General features: G+C 51.6%; 1 protein-coding gene across 3 annotated transcripts in view; it reads left to right on the top strand.

Annotated features, from left to right (window-relative positions):
- Positions 1-1,867: 1,867 nt before the first annotated feature.
- Positions 1,868-19,443, top strand: part of LOC131662859 (serine/threonine-protein kinase MARK2-like) — a 20,736-nt gene continuing 3,160 nt past the window's right edge. Inside the window, exons 1-16 of one of the 3 annotated variants that reach the window (XM_058932828.1) lie at positions 1,868-3,013; positions 6,293-6,610; positions 6,666-7,044; positions 7,470-7,690; positions 7,786-7,897; positions 8,461-8,573; positions 8,642-8,843; positions 9,466-9,669; positions 10,296-10,325; positions 10,696-10,900; positions 11,427-11,573; positions 12,490-12,610; positions 12,688-12,776; positions 18,543-18,584; positions 18,953-19,064; positions 19,159-19,443. The exon at positions 19,159-19,443 is cut by the window's right edge and continues 3,160 nt beyond it. In XM_058932828.1, the coding sequence (XP_058788811.1) occupies positions 2,486-3,013; positions 6,293-6,610; positions 6,666-7,044; positions 7,470-7,690; positions 7,786-7,897; positions 8,461-8,573; positions 8,642-8,843; positions 9,466-9,669; positions 10,296-10,325; positions 10,696-10,900; positions 11,427-11,573; positions 12,490-12,610; positions 12,688-12,776; positions 18,543-18,584; positions 18,953-19,064; positions 19,159-19,377 (3,042 nt within the window). In that variant the 5' untranslated portion in view covers positions 1,868-2,485 and the 3' untranslated portion in view covers positions 19,378-19,443. Of the gene's footprint in view, positions 3,014-6,292; positions 6,611-6,665; positions 7,045-7,469; positions 7,691-7,785; positions 7,898-8,460; positions 8,574-8,641; positions 8,844-9,465; positions 9,670-10,295; positions 10,326-10,695; positions 10,901-11,402; positions 11,574-12,489; positions 12,611-12,687; positions 12,777-18,542; positions 18,585-18,952; positions 19,065-19,158 lie in introns of all 3 variants that reach the window. The other 2 variants (XM_058932827.1, XM_058932829.1) reach the window with 2 other exon arrangements.

Raw genomic sequence — 19,443 nt, 5'->3', positions numbered from 1 at the left:
GCAACAGCAGCAGCAGCAGCAGCAGCAGCAGCAGCAGCAGCAGCAGCAGCAGCAGCGCTGAGACTCAGCTGGGCAAGCTTTTCGCCCACCTATCATGTCCGCGAGCATGCGGAGCACTCTGCAGACTGTTCCTGAATCCGTGCCCGCCGACCACGTCACCAACTCCAAGGTAAGCTTCCACATTCTTTCGGGCGATCAAAGCTTTATGGCCGTGAATCGGTCGATCCCGCGAGCGGTGCTGCCCGACGTCTGCTTTGGCGCCCGTGGGCGAGCTCGGTTTGCGCCTGACTAGCGTAGGCGCGTGTTCGTCTAGCGCGTTCGCGCCGCTTCTCGGAAAAAACATCGGCAGCGCATATATAGGAAGTAGGAAACGGAGCTCGGCGCTCGCGCGCTCCGTTCCGGCTCTGTGGAAAGTCGACCTGTTGGTCGTCGAGTTGTACAGCTTGCGAGTTTACGCAACAGCCGTGCGCGAAGAGAGGCCAATTTCAGACACGCCTCTGGTGACATTTAAACGAATCGATTGATTTTGGCGCGTGTCTGCCGATAAGCCGCTGACGTCAGGAAATTGGCGTACGGGCGATGCCAAGAGAAATGCCGTCCGCGTTCGGCGCCGGTCCCAGCGCCAGTTCCTTGAGTGGCCAGCTGCGAGTCGCACGCTCACGCACCACCTGTTGTCGCTCGCGCGCCGACGAATCGGCCCGCGAGCACCTCCGCGTCGCACGCTCTTGGACTCTCGCACTCCGCCGGCGTTCTTCATTCAGCGCTCTCGCCGCCTCGCGTTTTCAGTTAATTGATACAATTGGAAACTCGAACCTTGTAACAATTCGCTATCGGGTGTCGGCGCGCGCTGCGCTCATTTGGTGTGTCAATATTTTTGAGCTATCCGTTACGCGGTAGCTCGCTATTGTCGCGGCGGTGCCGTCTCTTTGGCGTCCCGGTCGACCAAGGCAATCGACACGCACGGATCGTCCGGGAACGACGTTCCCAATCTCCGTAGGTCCGACGGGGAAGTACGAGGAGTGCAAACGCAGGCGCGCTGCGACGGTCGCATGCTCAATTAAGCGCAGTCGAGGGAGCACACAGCCGTTGTCGTCGTGCTCTCGTTGCCAGGGCTGCGAGACGGGAATGAGCTCGTTCCGCGGGGCTGCCGTTAACCTAGTAACGGCGAGGAAGGCGGTCTATCGATTTCTTGCGGCACCGACGGATCAACAGGCTTTGGCCTGTGCCGAGCTGCGCGCAGAGACGCTCGCAACAGTCGTCCGGCGAACGGTGGAGATAATCGCCGTCGCCGTAGCCGCCGAGGGAAAGCCACGAGAAGAAAGCTCCGTCGAGTCGGGCGCAGTGAGCTGGCATGCGGTCGCAAAGCGACGACGCGCGCCGCGCGGACGAAAGCTCACGGGCGCCGAGCGAAGGTCCACGCGGTTCGGGCGTCGATGCACAGCCCCGGAGCGGTGCATAGCGCAGCCCGCGCGCAGACGAGATCAGACGAGAGATCGATGCGAGCCGTCTGTTTTCGCAGCGACGTCGCGCTCAGCCGCTCGGCTCGCACGGCGCGCCGGCAGATGTCTCTGGCGGCACTGGCGACTGCAGGCCGAGCGAGCCTGCCGAGTAGGACTGTGCGTTTAGACCGACACCGAGTGGCAACGGTCACCGAGCTGTGGACGTGCAAGCGTCAACCTACGCGGGACGGCGATAATAATAATAGCGATGAAAGTGGGCACGGCAGCGGCCGACAAATGTTTCGCAAGGTTTTCCAAGGCGTCGAGAGCGGCGGTATCGTGCGCGCGCGCGCGCGCAAGCGAGAGCTGGCCGTCTCCCACTCCGCGTGCGCGCACGCATACTAACACACATTTACGTGGAGCCGTGCTCAGCCGCGCTCTTCGGCCGCGAGTCCGCTCGTGTCTGCTACTCAGTTGGCAGAAGGGCCGCGAGCGGGCGGCTATCGCCGATACGCGCGCACGCACACTCGCATTCCTGCGCGCTGTACCACGGCACGGGCTACCACGATCAAGTGTGAACTGGTCGGGAGCCAGCAGGAGGCTGCCCGCGACCGAGCGAGCGGCCGAGGAGAGAAGACGAATGTCCGCACCTGCGTGCGACATGTCCTGAGCGGCGCGTGTAGGCAGCTCGGCAGTCGAGTCAAGGCGAGCCAGTCTCTCGCCCCTCCCTAACCTATATCACATCGCCGACGACCAGCAGCAGCAGCAGCAGCAGCAACACAAGCAGTGCGAGCGACGGCGTGAAAGTGTGCTCGCGAAAAGTCGCCGAGTGTGTATTATGTAACGCGAGTGCGCGTGAGCGTAGGCAAAATCGTCGCGGTGGTGATCGTCGTCGGCGACGACGACGAACAGCTATCGCGCGTGTCCGCTAGCGAGCAGCAGCAGCAGTAGCCGTCACCGTCGCCGCCGCCACCACGGAGTTCCTGAGGCGCTCGTTCCGGCGCTCGGGCCGCATCGGGCCGCACGGCCAGCGCCGGGCCGCTACCATGTATGTCGTCGACGGCGGCAAGCAACAGCACGCTCAGCCGCAACAGCCGTCGACGCCGGCCGGACCCCCGGGCGCTGGCCCCACCAGGCGGCGACGAATCGAGCCTGCCCATCACCACAAACCTGGCGCCGGCCCTGACTCGCCCGGCTCCGAGAGGAGCGTCGCAGCCACAGTCAAGAACACCGTGCGCAAACTGCTCCGCAGAACCAAGAGCCATCGCGAGCAGCCAGTCAATATTAATGGTATCGCTAAGCCGTCGTCGTCGCCACCGGCGCAGCAACAGCAGCAGCAACCGCAGCAGCAACAGCAGCAGCAGCAGCAGCAACAGCAGCAACAGCAACAGCAGTATCAGCATCAGCAGGCATGGCCGAAGCAGCACCAGAAGCTCGTGAGGATAGTACCGAAGGACAAGCCCGTGAAGCCGCCGTCGCCGCAGCAGCAGCTACCGAGGCCGCGTGCCGCCAGCATGCGGGAGCAACGGCGGCACCATCACCATTACAGTCAGCAGTCGCGACTGCCGCGTCAGGTAAATGAGTGTCTCGACTGGTCGGCGGTCGCACAGCTGTTCGAGGTTCGGCCGCGACAATGGGAATCGGTCGGCGTAACGGCTCGAGTGCGCGCGTATACGGCTTCTCGGAAACTGGCGCCGTCGACCTTGAGTCGCGCAAGACAACGTGATTCACTCGGCACACGCCGTGGATTAAATCATCTCGCGCGCGCGTGCGTAAACAATCAATCGGCTGCCCAGCGATCGGGAGCGTCTTTTGTTGTTACGTGCGCGTGAGAACGTGACGCGAGCAATCGAGTTTCTCAATTATTCATTATCTGCGAGTACGTTTCCATCCGTGATAAGCGCATCGTTTTTTCCTGTCGCTTCTGCGCAGCTCCATCTCGCTCGCTCCCGTTGCCTGTTTTCAAACGCCCGTCACGTTGCCGATAGGCACGCGCGTCGTCGCGAATGTCACTCGTCGCTCCGATCGAGACGCTCCTTACGGGCTCGCGCGCCGAGCAGCTCCTAGGCCAGATAAGCCAAGTTGGCGTATCGCGTGCGAGCTGTTTGCGGAGTGCGCGATAGTGGCGATGATAGAACCGAATACAGGAGCGAGCAGAAGAGGACAGCAGGACGTCGTCGGGGAGAGGGCATCGCGCTGGCGAATTTGAAAGGAAGGCGCCGTTCGCAGCGATGCAATTCCTCGTCATGCCTTTGTTTGCGTGCCGCTGGTGCGCGTGGTACGCGACGGCAGCGGCCGTCACAGCGACAACGGCAGTTCTAGCTCTGCCCGTCACTCTTGATCGGCCATTCAATGGCCAATGGAGTGGCCGGTTGCGCGCGAGTCGCGCTCGCTCGGCTATTGCGCCTGCGGTCGTTTTCCCATCGGGCGCAGCGGAAAATTGCGCCCGAGCGCTTGGAAAAATAGCCGAGCGCTGACTCACCGGCTTCGGTTTCGAGCCGCTAATTGCGCCTTCGATTCCGATCCGCGCAGCAGCGCCGATTGTCCGTTCTGTTGACAGACGAAGCCTATCGGCCGTCGATTGCGTTGCTCCGTGCGTACGTTCAATTAGGAACGGTCGTGCTGGGGCTGCGGTCGCACTGCGAACAAAGGAGCTGAGATGCCGAGGGGCTTCTCTCTCTCTTGGCAGCCGGTGGCCCGAGTAGGGCTTCGTCGGCCGCACTGCGTCCACGATCACATGCACCGACGGCCGGCCGAGATCCGCGTCTCACGTGCATGCCTGGCGCGGAGAAAGCGCACGGCGTCCGACACTTTCCCGATCGGCTCTGTCGGGATACGGTCGGCGGGGCGCGATCGCAGCGCTGAGCGGCCGACCGGTGTCCGTGCACCGAGTAGCGCGCAAGAGGGGCCAGTCGTTGCGGCCGCGCGCGCGCGCGCGCGCGCGCGAGAGAGACAGAGAGAGAGAGAGACCGCAAGGCGAGCGAGCACGGCGGACTCTAGCGGCCGCTCGAGTAGGCAGTCGCGCCGCGTCTCTCGTGGCGTGCGGACGCGAGCAAGCGATCGCCAGTCGCGCAACCTGCTGCCACGTGTTTGTAAGCTTGTGTGCCAGTGCCAGCCGCAATGGCCGCCGCCGCTGCCGCCGCCTCGGCGACCCGCCTCCGCCACTCGTCGTTGCCGACGGGCCGCTGCTGAGGGCGTCGATCGACCGCGGTCGTCCGCGCGCGAGCCCGACGCCTACCCGAACGATCGCGGTGCGCAGGCAACGAGGGGCGCACGAGGCGGACCCGCAGCCAGGAGAAAGGCGTTGCTGGCGAGCAGCAGCAGCAGCGCCGCCACGCTCGCGCACCTGTGGATCGTCGCCGCGACGCATCGCTGCGGCCGCGCGCGGCGCCCGAGGCTACTAGCCGAGGCCGCTCCGGCCGCGCGCAGTCGGGGCCGCCGAGGATGAGCCGCCAGCGGGTGGAGCAGTCGGGCCCGGTCAACCTGAACATGGTGCTGCAGGCGCCCAAGGGTAGCGATGACGCACTGTCGCAGATCGAGCAGCAGGTGCGGGCCATCGAGGTCAACACCATGGCCGCGCAGCGGATGCGCGACGAACTCAAGATGCCTGTGGCGCAGGCAGCCACGGCCGACCAGTACCTGCGCTACCGCGAACACGAGGACCTGCTGGGCACCGTCGACCACGAGCCCGAGCGGTAGGATCCCGGCGCCGATTCCACCTGGAGAACGTGGTTCTCTCTCTCTCTCTCTCTCTCTCTCTCTCTCGCGCGCGCGCGCGCGGACCCCTCCCGCCCGCACCAGTGCGCGTGGGTCGATGACGCGCCCGCGGCTTCCGCGACCCCAGCTGTTTATGTAACCGATCGCCGCTGCCGCTGTACGTCCGCTGCTCCGCTGTACCGTTACGCGCGTCCGACAAGTGCCATTTTGTATCACACCTCGTCGGCTCGGCCCGCGATAACTTATCTCTCGCGGCGGCCAAGCCGTCGTCGCTCTTGGTTGTATTTCCGACGACGCGGGCGCATCGATAAGCGCCACGGCCGGGCGCGGAGTCACGCGCCACGGCGCTGCAGCTCCTCGCTCGGCGGTCATCGCTCGGGACCACCGTCCAATTGACGACGGGTTCCGCGCGCAGCCGGCATACGCGAGGGCACTAACAAGAGAGAGAGAAAGAGAGAGAGAGAGAGCCGGAGCCGGAGCCGCACTCGTTAATCGGCCTTCGGGCGTATGTGCGTGTGTGCTTGTGCTCGCGCAGCGTTCTGGTGCAAGTGCCGAGATACATCGAGCGCGGCCAGGCGGCTCGAAACAGCTTCGGGCCCGAGATGGCCCGACAGCGCGCGCAGCCGCAGGCACAGAGTCCGAGCGCGCGGCTGGCGCGCACCGCCTCGGACGCGCGCCGCCTGGAGCCGCCCGCCAGGATGCAGCGCGCCATTGCCAAGCCGTCGGCGCGGCTGCTCGAGGTAAGCAGCAACAAGTTGCGAGAGACGCGCAGGCGCGGCCCAGGGGCCGCGCCGCGCGCCCGCCCACACTCGACCGTATCGATCGGCGGCGCCCGGGCGCCCGACGAGGGCGCGCGGGGCTGCGACGCGCTCTCGTCCCCCCCCCCCCCCCCGCCCGGCCCCCTCTCGGCCGGCGATGCGCTGTCGCGTCGGCGACTGTCGTCTGGTCGTCGGGCGCGGCGCGGGCGCAGTGTCGGATGGCAGCCGCCCGGGAGCAGCAGCCGACCGCCGCGGCGGCGGCGACGGGCGACAAGGAGAGGGCCGCCGGCCCGAGGATCAGGCAGTCGGCGCGCAAGGCACTGCCCGCAAGCCCACTCGGCTGCGCCGTGCCGGGGCTCACCGCTGTTTCTGTTGCAGGCGACCGATGGCGGGGGCGTCTCGAGGGATGGTGTTGCCGGATCTGGCGGGCCTGTCGCGACATCCGGAGCCGCGACGGGCGGCGGCGTCGCCAGCGGGACCGGCTTGGCGCCCGGACCGGCGGCGCCCGGCGCTGCCAGGCTCTCCTCCAGGAGCCGCGCCGCCGAGGAGCCGCACATCGGCAAGTACAAGCTGCTCAAAACCATCGGCAAGGGCAACTTCGCCAAGGTCAAGCTGGCCAAGCATGTGCCCACGGGCAAGGAGGTGGCCATCAAGATCATCGACAAGACCCAACTAAATCCGGGCAGCTTACAAAAGGTGAGTAGCGCTGCCTCCACTCTGCGCCCTCGCTAATCGCCTCTTTTATCCGCAGCTCTTTCGCGAGGTCAGGATAATGAAGATGCTGGACCATCCGAACATCGTCAAGCTCTTTCAGGTGATCGAAACGGAGAAGACGCTGTACCTGGTGATGGAGTACGCGAGCGGCGGCGAGGTCTTTGACTACCTGGTTTTGCACGGCCGCATGAAGGAAAAGGAGGCGCGGGCCAAGTTCCGACAGATCGTCTCGGCGGTACAATACTGCCATCAGAAAAAGATCATCCACAGAGACCTCAAGGCCGAGAACCTGCTGCTCGACTCTGAGATGAACATCAAGATCGCCGACTTTGGCTTCAGCAACGAGTTTACGCCTGGCAACAAACTCGACACCTTCTGTGGCTCACCGCCGTACGCCGCACCTGAGCTCTTCCAAGGCATGTCTCTTCTCACTTCTTACGCTTCCGCGTCAAACCTTTTCTGCCTCGAACCTTGCCTTCGTCAAATATTTACTTGATGATGTGCTCTATTCGCTCTTCTCTCTCTCTCTCTCTCTCTCTCTCTCTCTCTCTCTCTCTCTCTCTCTCTCTCTCTCTCTCTCTCTCTCGTCATTCATCGATTAGCCGGCCACTTACTTCTACAGCTTTAACCGGCACTACTCTAGCCTAGCTAAGAGAATTGCCTTGCGCCAACTCTTGTAGCTAGCCCCTTATTTGCGTCACGACTGCCTCGCATACGACGCACTTGAGCCTGCCTTATGTAACTTTCCATCCAATCGATTCTCTCTACATCCTCCGAGCCAAAGAACTTGACCAAAATGAAACGCTTGAGATCGTGATTGTCATTGTCATTGTCGTTGCAGGCAAAAAATACGATGGCCCGGAAGTGGACGTGTGGTCGTTGGGCGTGATACTGTACACGCTGGTCTCGGGTTCGCTGCCCTTCGATGGCTCGACGCTGAGAGAACTGCGTGAGCGGGTGCTCAGGGGCAAGTACAGGATCCCCTTCTACATGTCCACCGATTGTGAGAACCTGCTGAAAAAGTTTCTGGTGCTCAACCCTACAAAACGGGCTTCGCTCGAGGTATGTTTGCACTTGGTTTTGCTCTATTTTGCCATTCGCACTTGTTTGCTGTCACTAACCAGCCATTTTTTTTCTTTTTCCTCTTTCTTATGCAGAATATCATGAAGGATAAGTGGATGAACATGGGCTACGAAGACGACGAGCTCAAACCGTACTTAGAACCAGAGCCAGACTACAAAGATCACAAGAGGATAGGTGAGTCTGCCAGTATGTACATAACACTTATTACTTACCGTTCTTGTCTTAGATAGATAAAGCGCATCGTGTACTCGGACACTCTAACTGCTTGCGTGATAACAAAGCACAAATGCAAAGACTTACGTACGGCCATTCTGTTGCACACATCTCTGACAGTGATGTGTGCGTTCGCTTCGATTTGTAAAGTGTCTCTGAAACAAAACGAAACGAAAGACAAAATTAATTGAACGCAGCGTGAGAGTGTCTGGCCTGTAAAAGTGTTGCGATAACTCGATTGTGACGCGTCCAGCGGACACACTCCGAGGATTAACGAAGGTCATATTCATCTCTTGATTGTTCGTTAGCTAATCTAGAACTTTAGACTTGAATAACCTAACAGTGATCGTTGCTAGTTGCATGCTGTTATTAGTTAATGTGTAAAAATTGAACTTATCCCTTGTACCAAGCTATGCAAAAAAATAAAAAAGCTAAACGTAGTTAGCACCGCCAAGGCTCGTGCGCTCGCGCGTCTATGCGCCGCTACTTCTGCACTACTAGATTTGACTATGCCTACCACACCTCGTATGTTACAGAAGCACTTGCGAGTATGGGCTACACGCGAAGTGAGATAGAAGACTCCCTGTCGCAAGCGAAATACGACGATGTGTTCGCCACGTACTTGCTACTCGGCAGAAAGACTACAGACGTAAGTGTAGCTTCGACAACAGACTGCGAGAGCAGTCAGTCCGAGCGTAACGCTCGACGCTTTTGCAGCCGGAGAGCGATGGCTCGAGGTCCGGCAGTTCGCTTTCGCTGCGCAACATCCCTCCGCAAGTAAGCTCGGCCGGAGGTGGCGCAAGTGTCGGAGGCCAGGGCGGCGCCGTCCAGAGCCCGTCACACCGGAGCGTCCATCGCAGCATCTCGGCGAGCAACCCCAAGCCCAGCAGGCGAGCCTCATCGGGCGGCGAGACGCTCCGTAAGTCATGTACACCGGCAAGAGCCCTTTAACAGACCTGCGGATACCAAAACAAAGCCTTAGTCGCGGAGCCTTTTTCTCTAGCGAACGACCGTCTTACTTTGATGTATTATATACAAGAGCGCTCTAATGTTACTCGATCCGATTTCACTACTGTCTCTCTGTATCTCTCTCTTTCACGCATTTACGCAATATAACAGCATCTCCACGCCGAAAAAATCTCTCATTGCCATGCGCCTGGTGCCTTTGATCTCGCGTCGTTTACTCATTCGATCTCCAAACCGGCATGCGAAGTGTGAGCTTTTTTGTGCGAGGCTGACGCTGCCATGTTGTATTTTCATGACGATTAACTATTAATCTGTTCATGTAATGTAACATTAGAGTTTTTCTTTTTTATTTTTTTAATTCTCATTGTTATTGCTATTATCATTATTGTTATTATTATTATTATTATTATTATTATTATTATTATTATTATTATTATGATTACAAATAATTTTGTTTTGTTTGGTGAATCGTGAAAGAATATCGTGTGCGTGCGTGCGTGCGAGTGTTTGTGTATATGTGTTTACGAGAGGCCTCGTGAGGTCGATCTTTGGTTCTACTCCATTTTGCTTCTTAGGGGGAGCCCCAAGTCCAGGTAATACAACGAACCACAATCACGCTACTACGGTGACCGGTGGCACGGTGAGCGCTAGTGGCGGTAGCAATTTCAAACGACAGAATACCGTGGACGCAGCGACAATTAAAGAAAACACAGCTCGAGCTGCTCGTGAATCCGCTCGACCTTCCGCGCCCAAAAATAGCCCTGGACAGCTTGACACTAGTGAGTTCATTTCACACTCAAATAACCACTTTTTTCCTTTCAAGAGCCACGAGCCACCGAGTGTCTATTACTTACTGCTCTCCGAGCCCAACGCCAGACTACCTAAAAGATCGTCGAACAGATTCAGATTCTCACATGACACGATTTCTTATCGCTAATATCTCATCACATAGATTCGATCGAGCGTTTTATTATGCTACATGTATCCATGTTTTCTCGTTTCTTTTTCTTGTTTATTTATTTATTTATTTATTCATTTATTCATTTTATTGGTCATTTTACGTACTTGCGTATTAGTTTTCACGCGATAGCTATAGAGACGCTATTCGATCAGGGCTGGGCTCGAAAGTCCACCGGCACGTGGTCACGTATGTACGTACGTGGAATTGCTCTCTCCCCACCCTACCCCCTCTTTTTATTCTCTATGATGTAGACTTTCGATTGTCGGCTAGTGCTGCGTCGGAGATGTCGAGGTTGTCAACGTGCTGGTGGACTTTGCGACAAACGAGTTTCAACTAGTCGGATAGCATGAGCTTACTTTTGGTTCACTATAGTTTGTCGACCATTCGCTTGATAAACGCATTGCTTCTGATGTAACGATTTAATGTGTCTAAATTTTTGCTCAGCCCTGTCTTCGATAAAGAGGTTTTTGAAACGTGAGTACAACTTTGTTACACAACGAAAGCAAAAGTACTAGGTGAATTTTGGCTATTGTTTCTGACTTGAAATGTTATTGTTTTGTCAAATTATGCTTGGAAAGAGAACGAGAAATGGCGAGAGCGAGGGTAAGGGTTGAGAAGAATGGTGGTGGTGGTGGTGGTTGTCTCTTGTTGCATACAATTTAAAATATTGCCGTGACGTCCGAGAGTACAGAGTACTTCTTGTATTGAATTTGAATGTCTTGTGGTCGTTCCTTTGTCTTGTGTCTGATTACTAATGGAACACGGAAAAAAAGAGAAAGAGCTAAATTTTCATGTTTTTATTTTGCTTTGTTTTGTGTTGAACCATATCTAATGAGGCTTGCAGTGACGATGTTCATTCTAGGTGTCGGCACGAGTCCCGGCGGCAAGACCCGAGTCGGCAAGAGCAACGCCATGAACACCGGTGGAATGCCGGGCATCCGGCAGAATATGGCCCCGACGCCCGGCTCCATTGGCCGGCGCAGTACGATCTCGTACGACCAGGCTAAGACCGCCTCCTCGTCCACCGAGAGAACGAACGACGTGCCAAGGTATGCCGCATTCGCTCTTGTTCCCGGTCGCGGCCTGCTCGAGATCTCCCTCCGACTGACTCGAGCCAGTCGGCTGCAGCTTAGCGAGCCCTTCTCTCCCCTTCACTCCGCACGGAGGCTGGAGCCCCATCGACGATCAGCAGCATCCCGTCGAGTGGAGCTCCGCCTCGTGCATCCTGGATCGATCGCGTGAATGACTCGATCTGAGTGTTCTAGATAACACAGATACGCGCGCGCGCACTCCACACGCGCGCACACACACACACACACATACACATACACTACGCACACACACGCCACAGAGCAAGTCAGCTTTCGTAAACAACTAGTTACTCGGGCCATGTATGCAAACGGATACTTTGTCGCATGCTGTCTGTCAAACCATCCACGCCGACTCTCGTCGCGTGCACGCGCATCAATCGACATGGTTCGCCTGCTCGGACGTGCCATCATCTCCTCGACCTCGATTAAAGACAAAATGAATTAATGATGGAAAAATTAGTGCGGCGGAGCATCAGCAAAGTAGTAGGCCGGGCGCACGGCCGGGCCACACCAAGTCGGCGAGCATCAGCGCGAGCCAGCGCTCAGCCCAGTCCAGCCAAGACCACGCGCTTCTGGATCATCCTCAGCCGCGCAACTCCCTACTCGTCACTGCTGACCCTCTCAGGCAGAGGTACTGACGCTCCCGAGCTGTCCTTCCTGACCCCTCCCCCCTCGCCACTGTGTCTCGTTATCCTCTCTTTCCTTCATTGTTTCACGCCCGCCTGGCCTTTTTCTGTAGCCGTCGATCGGCTGTCTCGGATTTTATTTTTTGTTCGTTTCGTTTTACTTTTCGTTTGCAACGAACCCGGCCCTGTCCCGACATTCGAGTAACTGCAAGATAACTGTAAACGCACTCGGCTCACGAGACAGCGTACGTCATCTAATGGATTGACTGTCACAACATCGATTAATCCGAACGGTCACAGCATCGATTAATAGCGAGACGTCCGTTCAATCGGGTATTTCGGCGAAAGCGCTGATGTAAAACTCCTAGTCCCTGAAACTCCAGTTTCCTCGACACCATTGTTTTACTCGGTATCTGTGTCATCCGCATGCAGTTGTCTTTGATTTGAATTCATCGTTTCGTTCCTTTGTTGTTCGTGCGCCGTCGGCAATCATCATCGTCATTCACTGATTTGAAAATTAGCCAACAATGTTTATACGTATGTCTGTAAGTTTGGTCTGTCTAGTTGACGACTTTTTTTGTACGACACTGCATGTAGCCAAGCTGCACCGATAATCGTAGGTAGTATTGTTGAAACCAATGCGTATACATAGTACGAGTCTGTGTTATCTGTGGTCCTGAATATTTGCTAGAGATCGTAAGGATGCCCCGTTCTGTGAATCCTGAGCCCTAGCTAGAGCTGCGTTTGCTGCTGGTGCAAGCGTGGCGCGCGACCACAGCGCCGACCACGTAATATCTATATCTTCGTGACTGTATGATGAGCAATGTTTAACTTGCGAATGACGAGATGATTTCTACCCCCCGCCCCCTCCGAGAGGCGCAAGCACGACTACTCACTAATGACTGTTCTTTACCTTTTAAGCTTGGGTGTCACTCCAAGCAATAGATTGGCAGCGCCTACGACGCCAGCATTTCCAAGGAACGTGCCGAGCCGCAGTACCTTCCACTCGGGTCAGAATCGAGCGCAGAGGAATCATACTCAGGTATTGCGCGCCAGGCTGCGAGCCGAACCGATGGCCAGTGATTGTCCTACGAGAGATTCTAATCCTATTGTTTGCAGGGTCACACACACACGCAGGACACGAACGCCATTAGCCCGCTAGCTAGGCCGTCTTTCTTCTCCAAGCTCTCCTCGAGGTTTTCCAAGCGGTAAGTAGCCTGCACTTCGGCACTCCAAAACTTTTCATTTTCGTTTACACGTCTGTTACGTTCGGCATGCGTTGAGAATTACTAGATTTATTGATTTACGATACTAGTACTCAGAGCACCACCGTTTAGTTTTTAGCCATTACTCCAAAAGTCTTTACACAGCGTCATTCGATTTTACGATCATTTATTAACCGATACAACCAGTCGACTAACCGATGCGACATTCATGAGCAACCCGCTCGTTCACCGTCAGTCAGCGGATCGAAATTTTTCGCTTCTTTCCTTCCTCGTCGTCCGCTTGTTGTCTCGGTGAATACGTGCGAGGCATCGACAGCATTGTACACGCGCGGACCGACGTGAGAGCGACGAGTGAAAGAGAGATGCGCGCTGTGAGAGTGGAATTTTTAGAAACGCGTGCGCAGCTCGCGGGCGAAAGCTCAGCGGTGACCTGCTTTCAGGGCGATTTGCCCTCCCTTCTCGCGCCAAAGATCTGCTATGCGAAATCATTATTCTCGCCGACATGATGCCAGATTTACTATCGCGGCTTTTTTATTCTCTCTTTCTCTCTCTCTCTCTCTCTCTTACTCTCCACTCTCTTCCTCTCTCTCTCACTCTGTCACTCTCTTCCTCTCTCTCTCTCTCTCTCTCTCTCTATCTCTCACTCTCTCTCTTTCTCTCTTTCGTTCTCTCTACTTACTAAACTCGGCTACTCTTTTTTCGCTTGCTGATACACTCACATTTACAACGTGTATATATCGATTGCTCGACAAATGGACTGACCGTTTCTTGTTCATGTTGACTTGTGTATTTATACTCCTGCTCTGCATTGTTTCTTGCATGTCGAGTATGCCTGTATACATAATACGTATACTCGTGCGCACACCTACATGTAACATAAATCGTATAGATTATTATCTTTCTTTCTGTTCTTTCAAGGATGCACAATGACTATGTTATATCTCTCTGTACGATAAGATCCTTGCTTAAGACACGATGGATACATTTTTCTCTAACAGTGGAAATATGATTAATCATGAGACTCAATACGACAGCAGCGACCATTATCGATGAAAGCTATATGAATATTACGATGCGTCTAGCCGTACTAGAGATTTGGCTTTGATTCGCGATTATTCATTGACTCTTGATCCTGTGTTTCCTGTGTTTGTCTGTTGCTCCCACGTGTGCTTAACAATGTTTCCCTCCCGACCTCCGATTTCCTCCTCGATTCATGCTGCATTTGACGCGACCATAGCTAATCGTTTCACATGTACGTTTGTCTCACTATTAATTACCCGTATTATTAGTTTGTTTGTTTCGAATCAATTCCGTTGAACGTTTTTGAAAGCCCTTTCGCATACTCATTGTGCATCCCCGCTAGTGTTGAATGTAGCGACGAGGTATCGTTTACCAGTTTCTTTTTGTCTTTTTTTTTTCAACTTTTTTTTCTTTTCACTCTTTGAGTATATAATATATTTCAATGTAATTGTATTGTATTGACTTGATGGCATTTATAATAATCATTGGGGCGAGGATCGATGCGAGCATCTTTGGGCGGCGAGGGCAGATGGTACAAATGAATGCGAAGCAGTATAGAAAATGATTGGGCTTATGAAATTAATCGAAATGGCATTAAGGCCGCAGAATAACGAGAGTCGTAGATGAAAAGAATTTGTATTGTCTTTCATGAAATGGTCACTGTAATAAAACGTCGGAAGCTAAATCCATTGTAAAGCAATTAAAACAGAAACAAAAGCAAAGCTTTCATAGTTATTGGTGCATCATTGCGAGTTCAATTGTTCCAATTTCAAACTTTATTGATGACAGAATGACGTATCGGTTTTGCAGGACGTAAACGACTGCTCGAAGAGACACTATCTTAAGAAAAACCGTCTACGCAACTTCGTACTGGATGAAAAACGTTATTGGAGCCAGCTTATGAACTTGGTGCACTATATGATAATAAATATGCGCAAACGAAACTGGTCTCCGTTATTCTGTGGTGAAAGCTTATAAATATTTATATAATACACACACGATTAGTTAATCTAGCGAAAGAGACTGCTGTTGTAACACAGATCGGTCGATGATATGCGGCTGGTATTTGTGACAAACTTAACGATTTCGAGTTCATCCATTTGCCAATGCCTATTATCTTGCAACTCGCGAGCACTTCTGCTGGTTTTGTTCAAATTCTTGTGTGTGCGTGTGCGCGTGTGCGTGCGTGCGTGCGTGCGTGCGTGTGTATGCGCATAAACGTTGGCGCAAGTTTATCTGAATTAACAAAAGTAGCCGTATAAATGCAATTGTACACAAATTGATACGTGAATAGCGAGAGTACCGTAAGGACAACAAACAGGTGTATTGTCTCGACGGCTTTAAGGATTGTTCTCCTTCGTTATTAGCGTCTTCCACCGCTTCATTTTGGGAGATTTTGCTAGCTGTCTCGTGCCTTATCTCCACAACGACTCGCCGAGAATAATTTTGAGACTTTTTTCCTTCTTTCATAACAATCGAGCAAATTTTATACATATTATTTTTCGACTTTTCGACTCTGATATACGTCTTACAGTTGTACGTGTTACGAATGCTATTAACCAAAAGTGTAGGACCATTAAATTCTAGCCGATAATTTTTCTTTTTATTTATTTACATGATTTTTATCTTTTGTTTTTAACGAGCTTATTGGCGTTCAAACTTTATTGCCTGAATTATTTAGAACTTTATAGTTGGCGTTTATTTAGTCGTTTTTCGTGAAGCGAGTTCGACCGTCACGGAGTCCGAAAAAAAGTCCGAATATGCGAATTGACATCGATACGTCTAAACGAAATTGAAAATATTTGGAGTAATTAGAATTTTATATTTATACACGTGCATGTTGAGCATTGTTTATTTTGCGAACGAAGGACTAACAGGAAAGCACAACAGTGATTGGGTTTTGGCAGTGCTTTGTTCGCAAACTAGACAGTCAGTCAAGAGATTCCGAGATCAGAAGAAGCAACAGCATAATCCAATCTAGAGTGTGGACACAAAGTGCCTTGCGAATTTCTCTTGTTATTCGAAGCTGCATTTATTTCTTCTGATCTCGGAAAGACGAAAATGGCGAGATATTCGACTACACGTGACACACAACATTTTGTTATAATGATGGAGCTTACAAAAAAATCATGTGATTATCGTGTATTGACAGGTTTTCCAAGTAACCGACGAATCTCTCGCACTTGTGTGATAAAGTTAATGGTGAAATGAGGACACGCGCCACACTCACACACAAATTCACACAGAGAACCTGTGCTCGTTCTCTCATGAATAATAACAGCCGATATCCTTTTGTAACGAAGCGGGAGAGAGAAACATATACACACAGAGAAAGCAAACGTTTACCTCGACGATATGCAGCCTCAGCGCAGCGAACTTTCTTTTAATCGAGTCTATTATTACTTAGTATTCGTAACGCGTATTCTTTTTCTTTTTTTTTTTTTTTTTTTTTTTATTATTATTATTATTATTTGTTTGATTTGGACCGCACTTTTTTGCACGGAAAACCAGAAACAGGATAGATTAGTTTTCACGTTCGTTTATTTGACCGTGCGTTTTAACCTAGTTTCAAGATTTCATTCAAGCACGCGTTTGTTGCGTCAGTTGCGTTTGACATGTGCGTTTGCTGCTTCAATTACTGTAAAACGACGGTATTCTTTGTCATTACGCCGTAGCATTTATACTTTTGTTTGTACATTCGCATTTTTTGATTTCAATAGTTTCTGTGCGATCATTTATTGCAAAAAAAAGTGCTAGAAATGTTTACGCTATAACGAATAAAGTGTTGATGCAAATTATGTATTTTTGTAAATATCGATAGAGTACGATGATTTATTGATGATCGTTGATGAGTCGAACGTAGCTATAAATTAAAAGGAGTGTTGAAAATGAGATGATTATTATGGGTGACTTTCAATTACATTTTCCATGTAAAAATGTAATTAGAGATTTTTTCACTACTCTTGGATTATCTCGCGAGTCGGTCAATTTTGTGAAGAATCGTCAAGAGATTTACAATTAAGCCAACATTTGACGATATGAAATTAACAAGTTTATTAAAATCTAATTGTATAAATTATCAATTTTTTACTGCTATTAGAAATTACCTTTATATTAATAAATAAAAATTGATTAATATTAACTTGCGAATTTTTAATATTGAAAATAATGCAGAGAACGAAAGAATTGTATATTGTTAAATCATTAAGATGGAAAAATGATTAGATTTGGTTTATTACTAGTCGATAAATAATGGCAATAAAAATTGAACGTTTTATAACTTAAAATTGAATTGCACGAGTCGACAATTAATTGACTTTATACGAATATTTCATTCTTTCATTTTTTCTAGATATGTTTGTTCAACTCGAGAGTGGTTAAACTAGACGAGAGAAATAATTTTAATGCAGCTTCTTTTGTTACGGGCTGCATTGTGTATAATATATGTTTTAATTAACTATCAAGTATGCATTTTGCTATGACAATTAGATTTAAGTAGCTCTGTATAATTTGTGTTTGAAATTCAAGATGTTTTTCTTTATAACTAATCCAAGTAGTCATTAACGAAACACAATCGAGGTTCCGATAAAAATGTACTAAAAAATCTTATTGTTTTATTTTTTTCCAAAACAACATTGGCTTTAACGTAAATTGCGCGAGTTGAGTTGAACGAGCAAATTTATTCGTGCAATATTTGGTTTTTTGATACAATGCTTTTTAATTTCACTCGGCACGAGCAGACGCGATGTCAATGAAAATGTCAATTTCCATTAGTAAGTTGACGAAAATGTGTGAAAATCACTGGACCCGCACATTTGCCCATCATCATTTGTATGTGTTCTCGTAATAGAAAACAAACGAAAAACGAAAAACCATTATGACTTGGGTATGAGTTTGTTCTAATATTGTTTCACAAGCTTCACTGCATTTCTCTATTTATAATAATACATCGAAGCATAAAGCATCTAGTGTGTGAAATCATTGAATATGAGTTTATCGAAAGATGCAAGAGTGTAATTGTTCAAAAAGTCTGTCTAGTAGGTCAAGTATGGAATGAAAGCTCTAGCAATTCCTCTTAAAGGAGCCAATATGAAATAAGTTTAGATATGTTGTCGGATGCAGAAGTAAACTATTCAGTATATTATTGTGTAAATGACAAGACAGCTCGATTGTAAGAAATACCAGCGCAACTGTTTGCTGAAGTAAAGCTCTACTTCCGTCCAATTATCTGGTTTGAACGATAATCGATATAACTTGTGTCTCTGAAATTACTCCAACTTCCGTTGATTTCTAGTATAATGGCACAGCAGATCGTATGATTTTCGTTAGACTTGGATCGAACGTCACAGCTACAATTCAGATGAAATCGGGTAGAGTCGTGCATCCAGCAAACAGTTTGCGCACGGAACGAAGTTGATTGTTTAAGCAGAAGCAATAATAGTGATAATTTCGTAATAATAAATATTTTGAATCTACATGTGCGTACGTGGTGAAAATTTATTTCCAACAACCTAGAACGGATAAACAGGAGTGTGACGTTTATTTTTCATTCTGGCATGCGTTTTGACTGATTTCTTTCACACGAATGTTTACCGTGGCACTCTACGAGTGCTAGCGAAAGGAGGAAAACGACGTGGTGTTGCGCACCCGCGCCGAAAAGTCAAAAGTCCATTATTTAACTATGTTTGTGTTTTTTTGTTAGCAAATGCCTTTGTTTTGTTATTTCAGCCCCATGGACCCATCCGTATCCCCAAAGCACCCAGTAGTGAGGTACGTTGTTTTGCATACCATTATACCGCCACAATGTCCACTCTGATCTGCTTAGTTTTCATTCGCTCGGGACTTCCGGCTTGCCTAGCGATAACGAGAGGACGAAGAGGGAGTCAAGACGCTCTCTCTCGGTCTGCGTGCACCAAGTTGGCTCGAGCTGACGCGGTCGCGACGCATTGTGTTGTGCCGATGCGCGGTAGCTTGCGATGCCGGGAGAGCGCACGTAGAGCTGGCGGCTGTTGATGTTTAGAGCATGCTCGTCGAGAGAGATGGGAGCGTTTGCACGTGGGCCGTGGGAAGCGAAGCGATCGGAGGCAGGGCGAGCGTTGCGCGCACGAGCGACTGACCTGAGCGTACTTGTGTTGCAGCGGCGCGACCACGAACGACGAGCAGGTGAAGCCCCGCAGCCTGCGCTTCACTTGGAGCATGAAGACCACCAGCAGCAGGGACCCGCTGGAGATCATGTCGGAGATCCGTAAGGTAGGCGAGCGAGCGGTCGCGGTCGCAGTCGCAACCGCAGCCGCAGCCGCAGCCGAGGCTGGCTATAACGCGCGTCGCTCTGATGCTTTCGCAGGTGCTGGACGCGAACGAGTGCCAGTACGAGCAGCCGGAGCGCTTTCTGCTGCTATGTGCCCACGGCGACCCGGCCACCGACAGCCAGGTACAGTGGGAGATCGAGGTATGCAAGCTGCCGCGGTTGTCGCTCAACGGCGTGCGCTTCAAGCGCATCAGTGGCACCTCCATCGGCTTCAAAAACATCGCCAGCAAGATCGCCAACGAGCTCAAGCTGTGACTGCCGGCGGCCGCGCCCGCCGCCCTGCCAGCCCCATAACCCGGCCCCTCGGCGAGCGGCGGCCAG

This window comes from Phymastichus coffea, unplaced genomic scaffold (genome assembly GCF_024137745.1).
Source record: "Phymastichus coffea isolate CEN01 unplaced genomic scaffold, Cenicafe_Pcof_1.1 PCOF00028, whole genome shotgun sequence".
Taxonomy (NCBI): domain Eukaryota; kingdom Metazoa; phylum Arthropoda; class Insecta; order Hymenoptera; family Eulophidae; genus Phymastichus; species Phymastichus coffea.
This window is presented reverse-complemented; position numbering and strand designations above follow the sequence as displayed.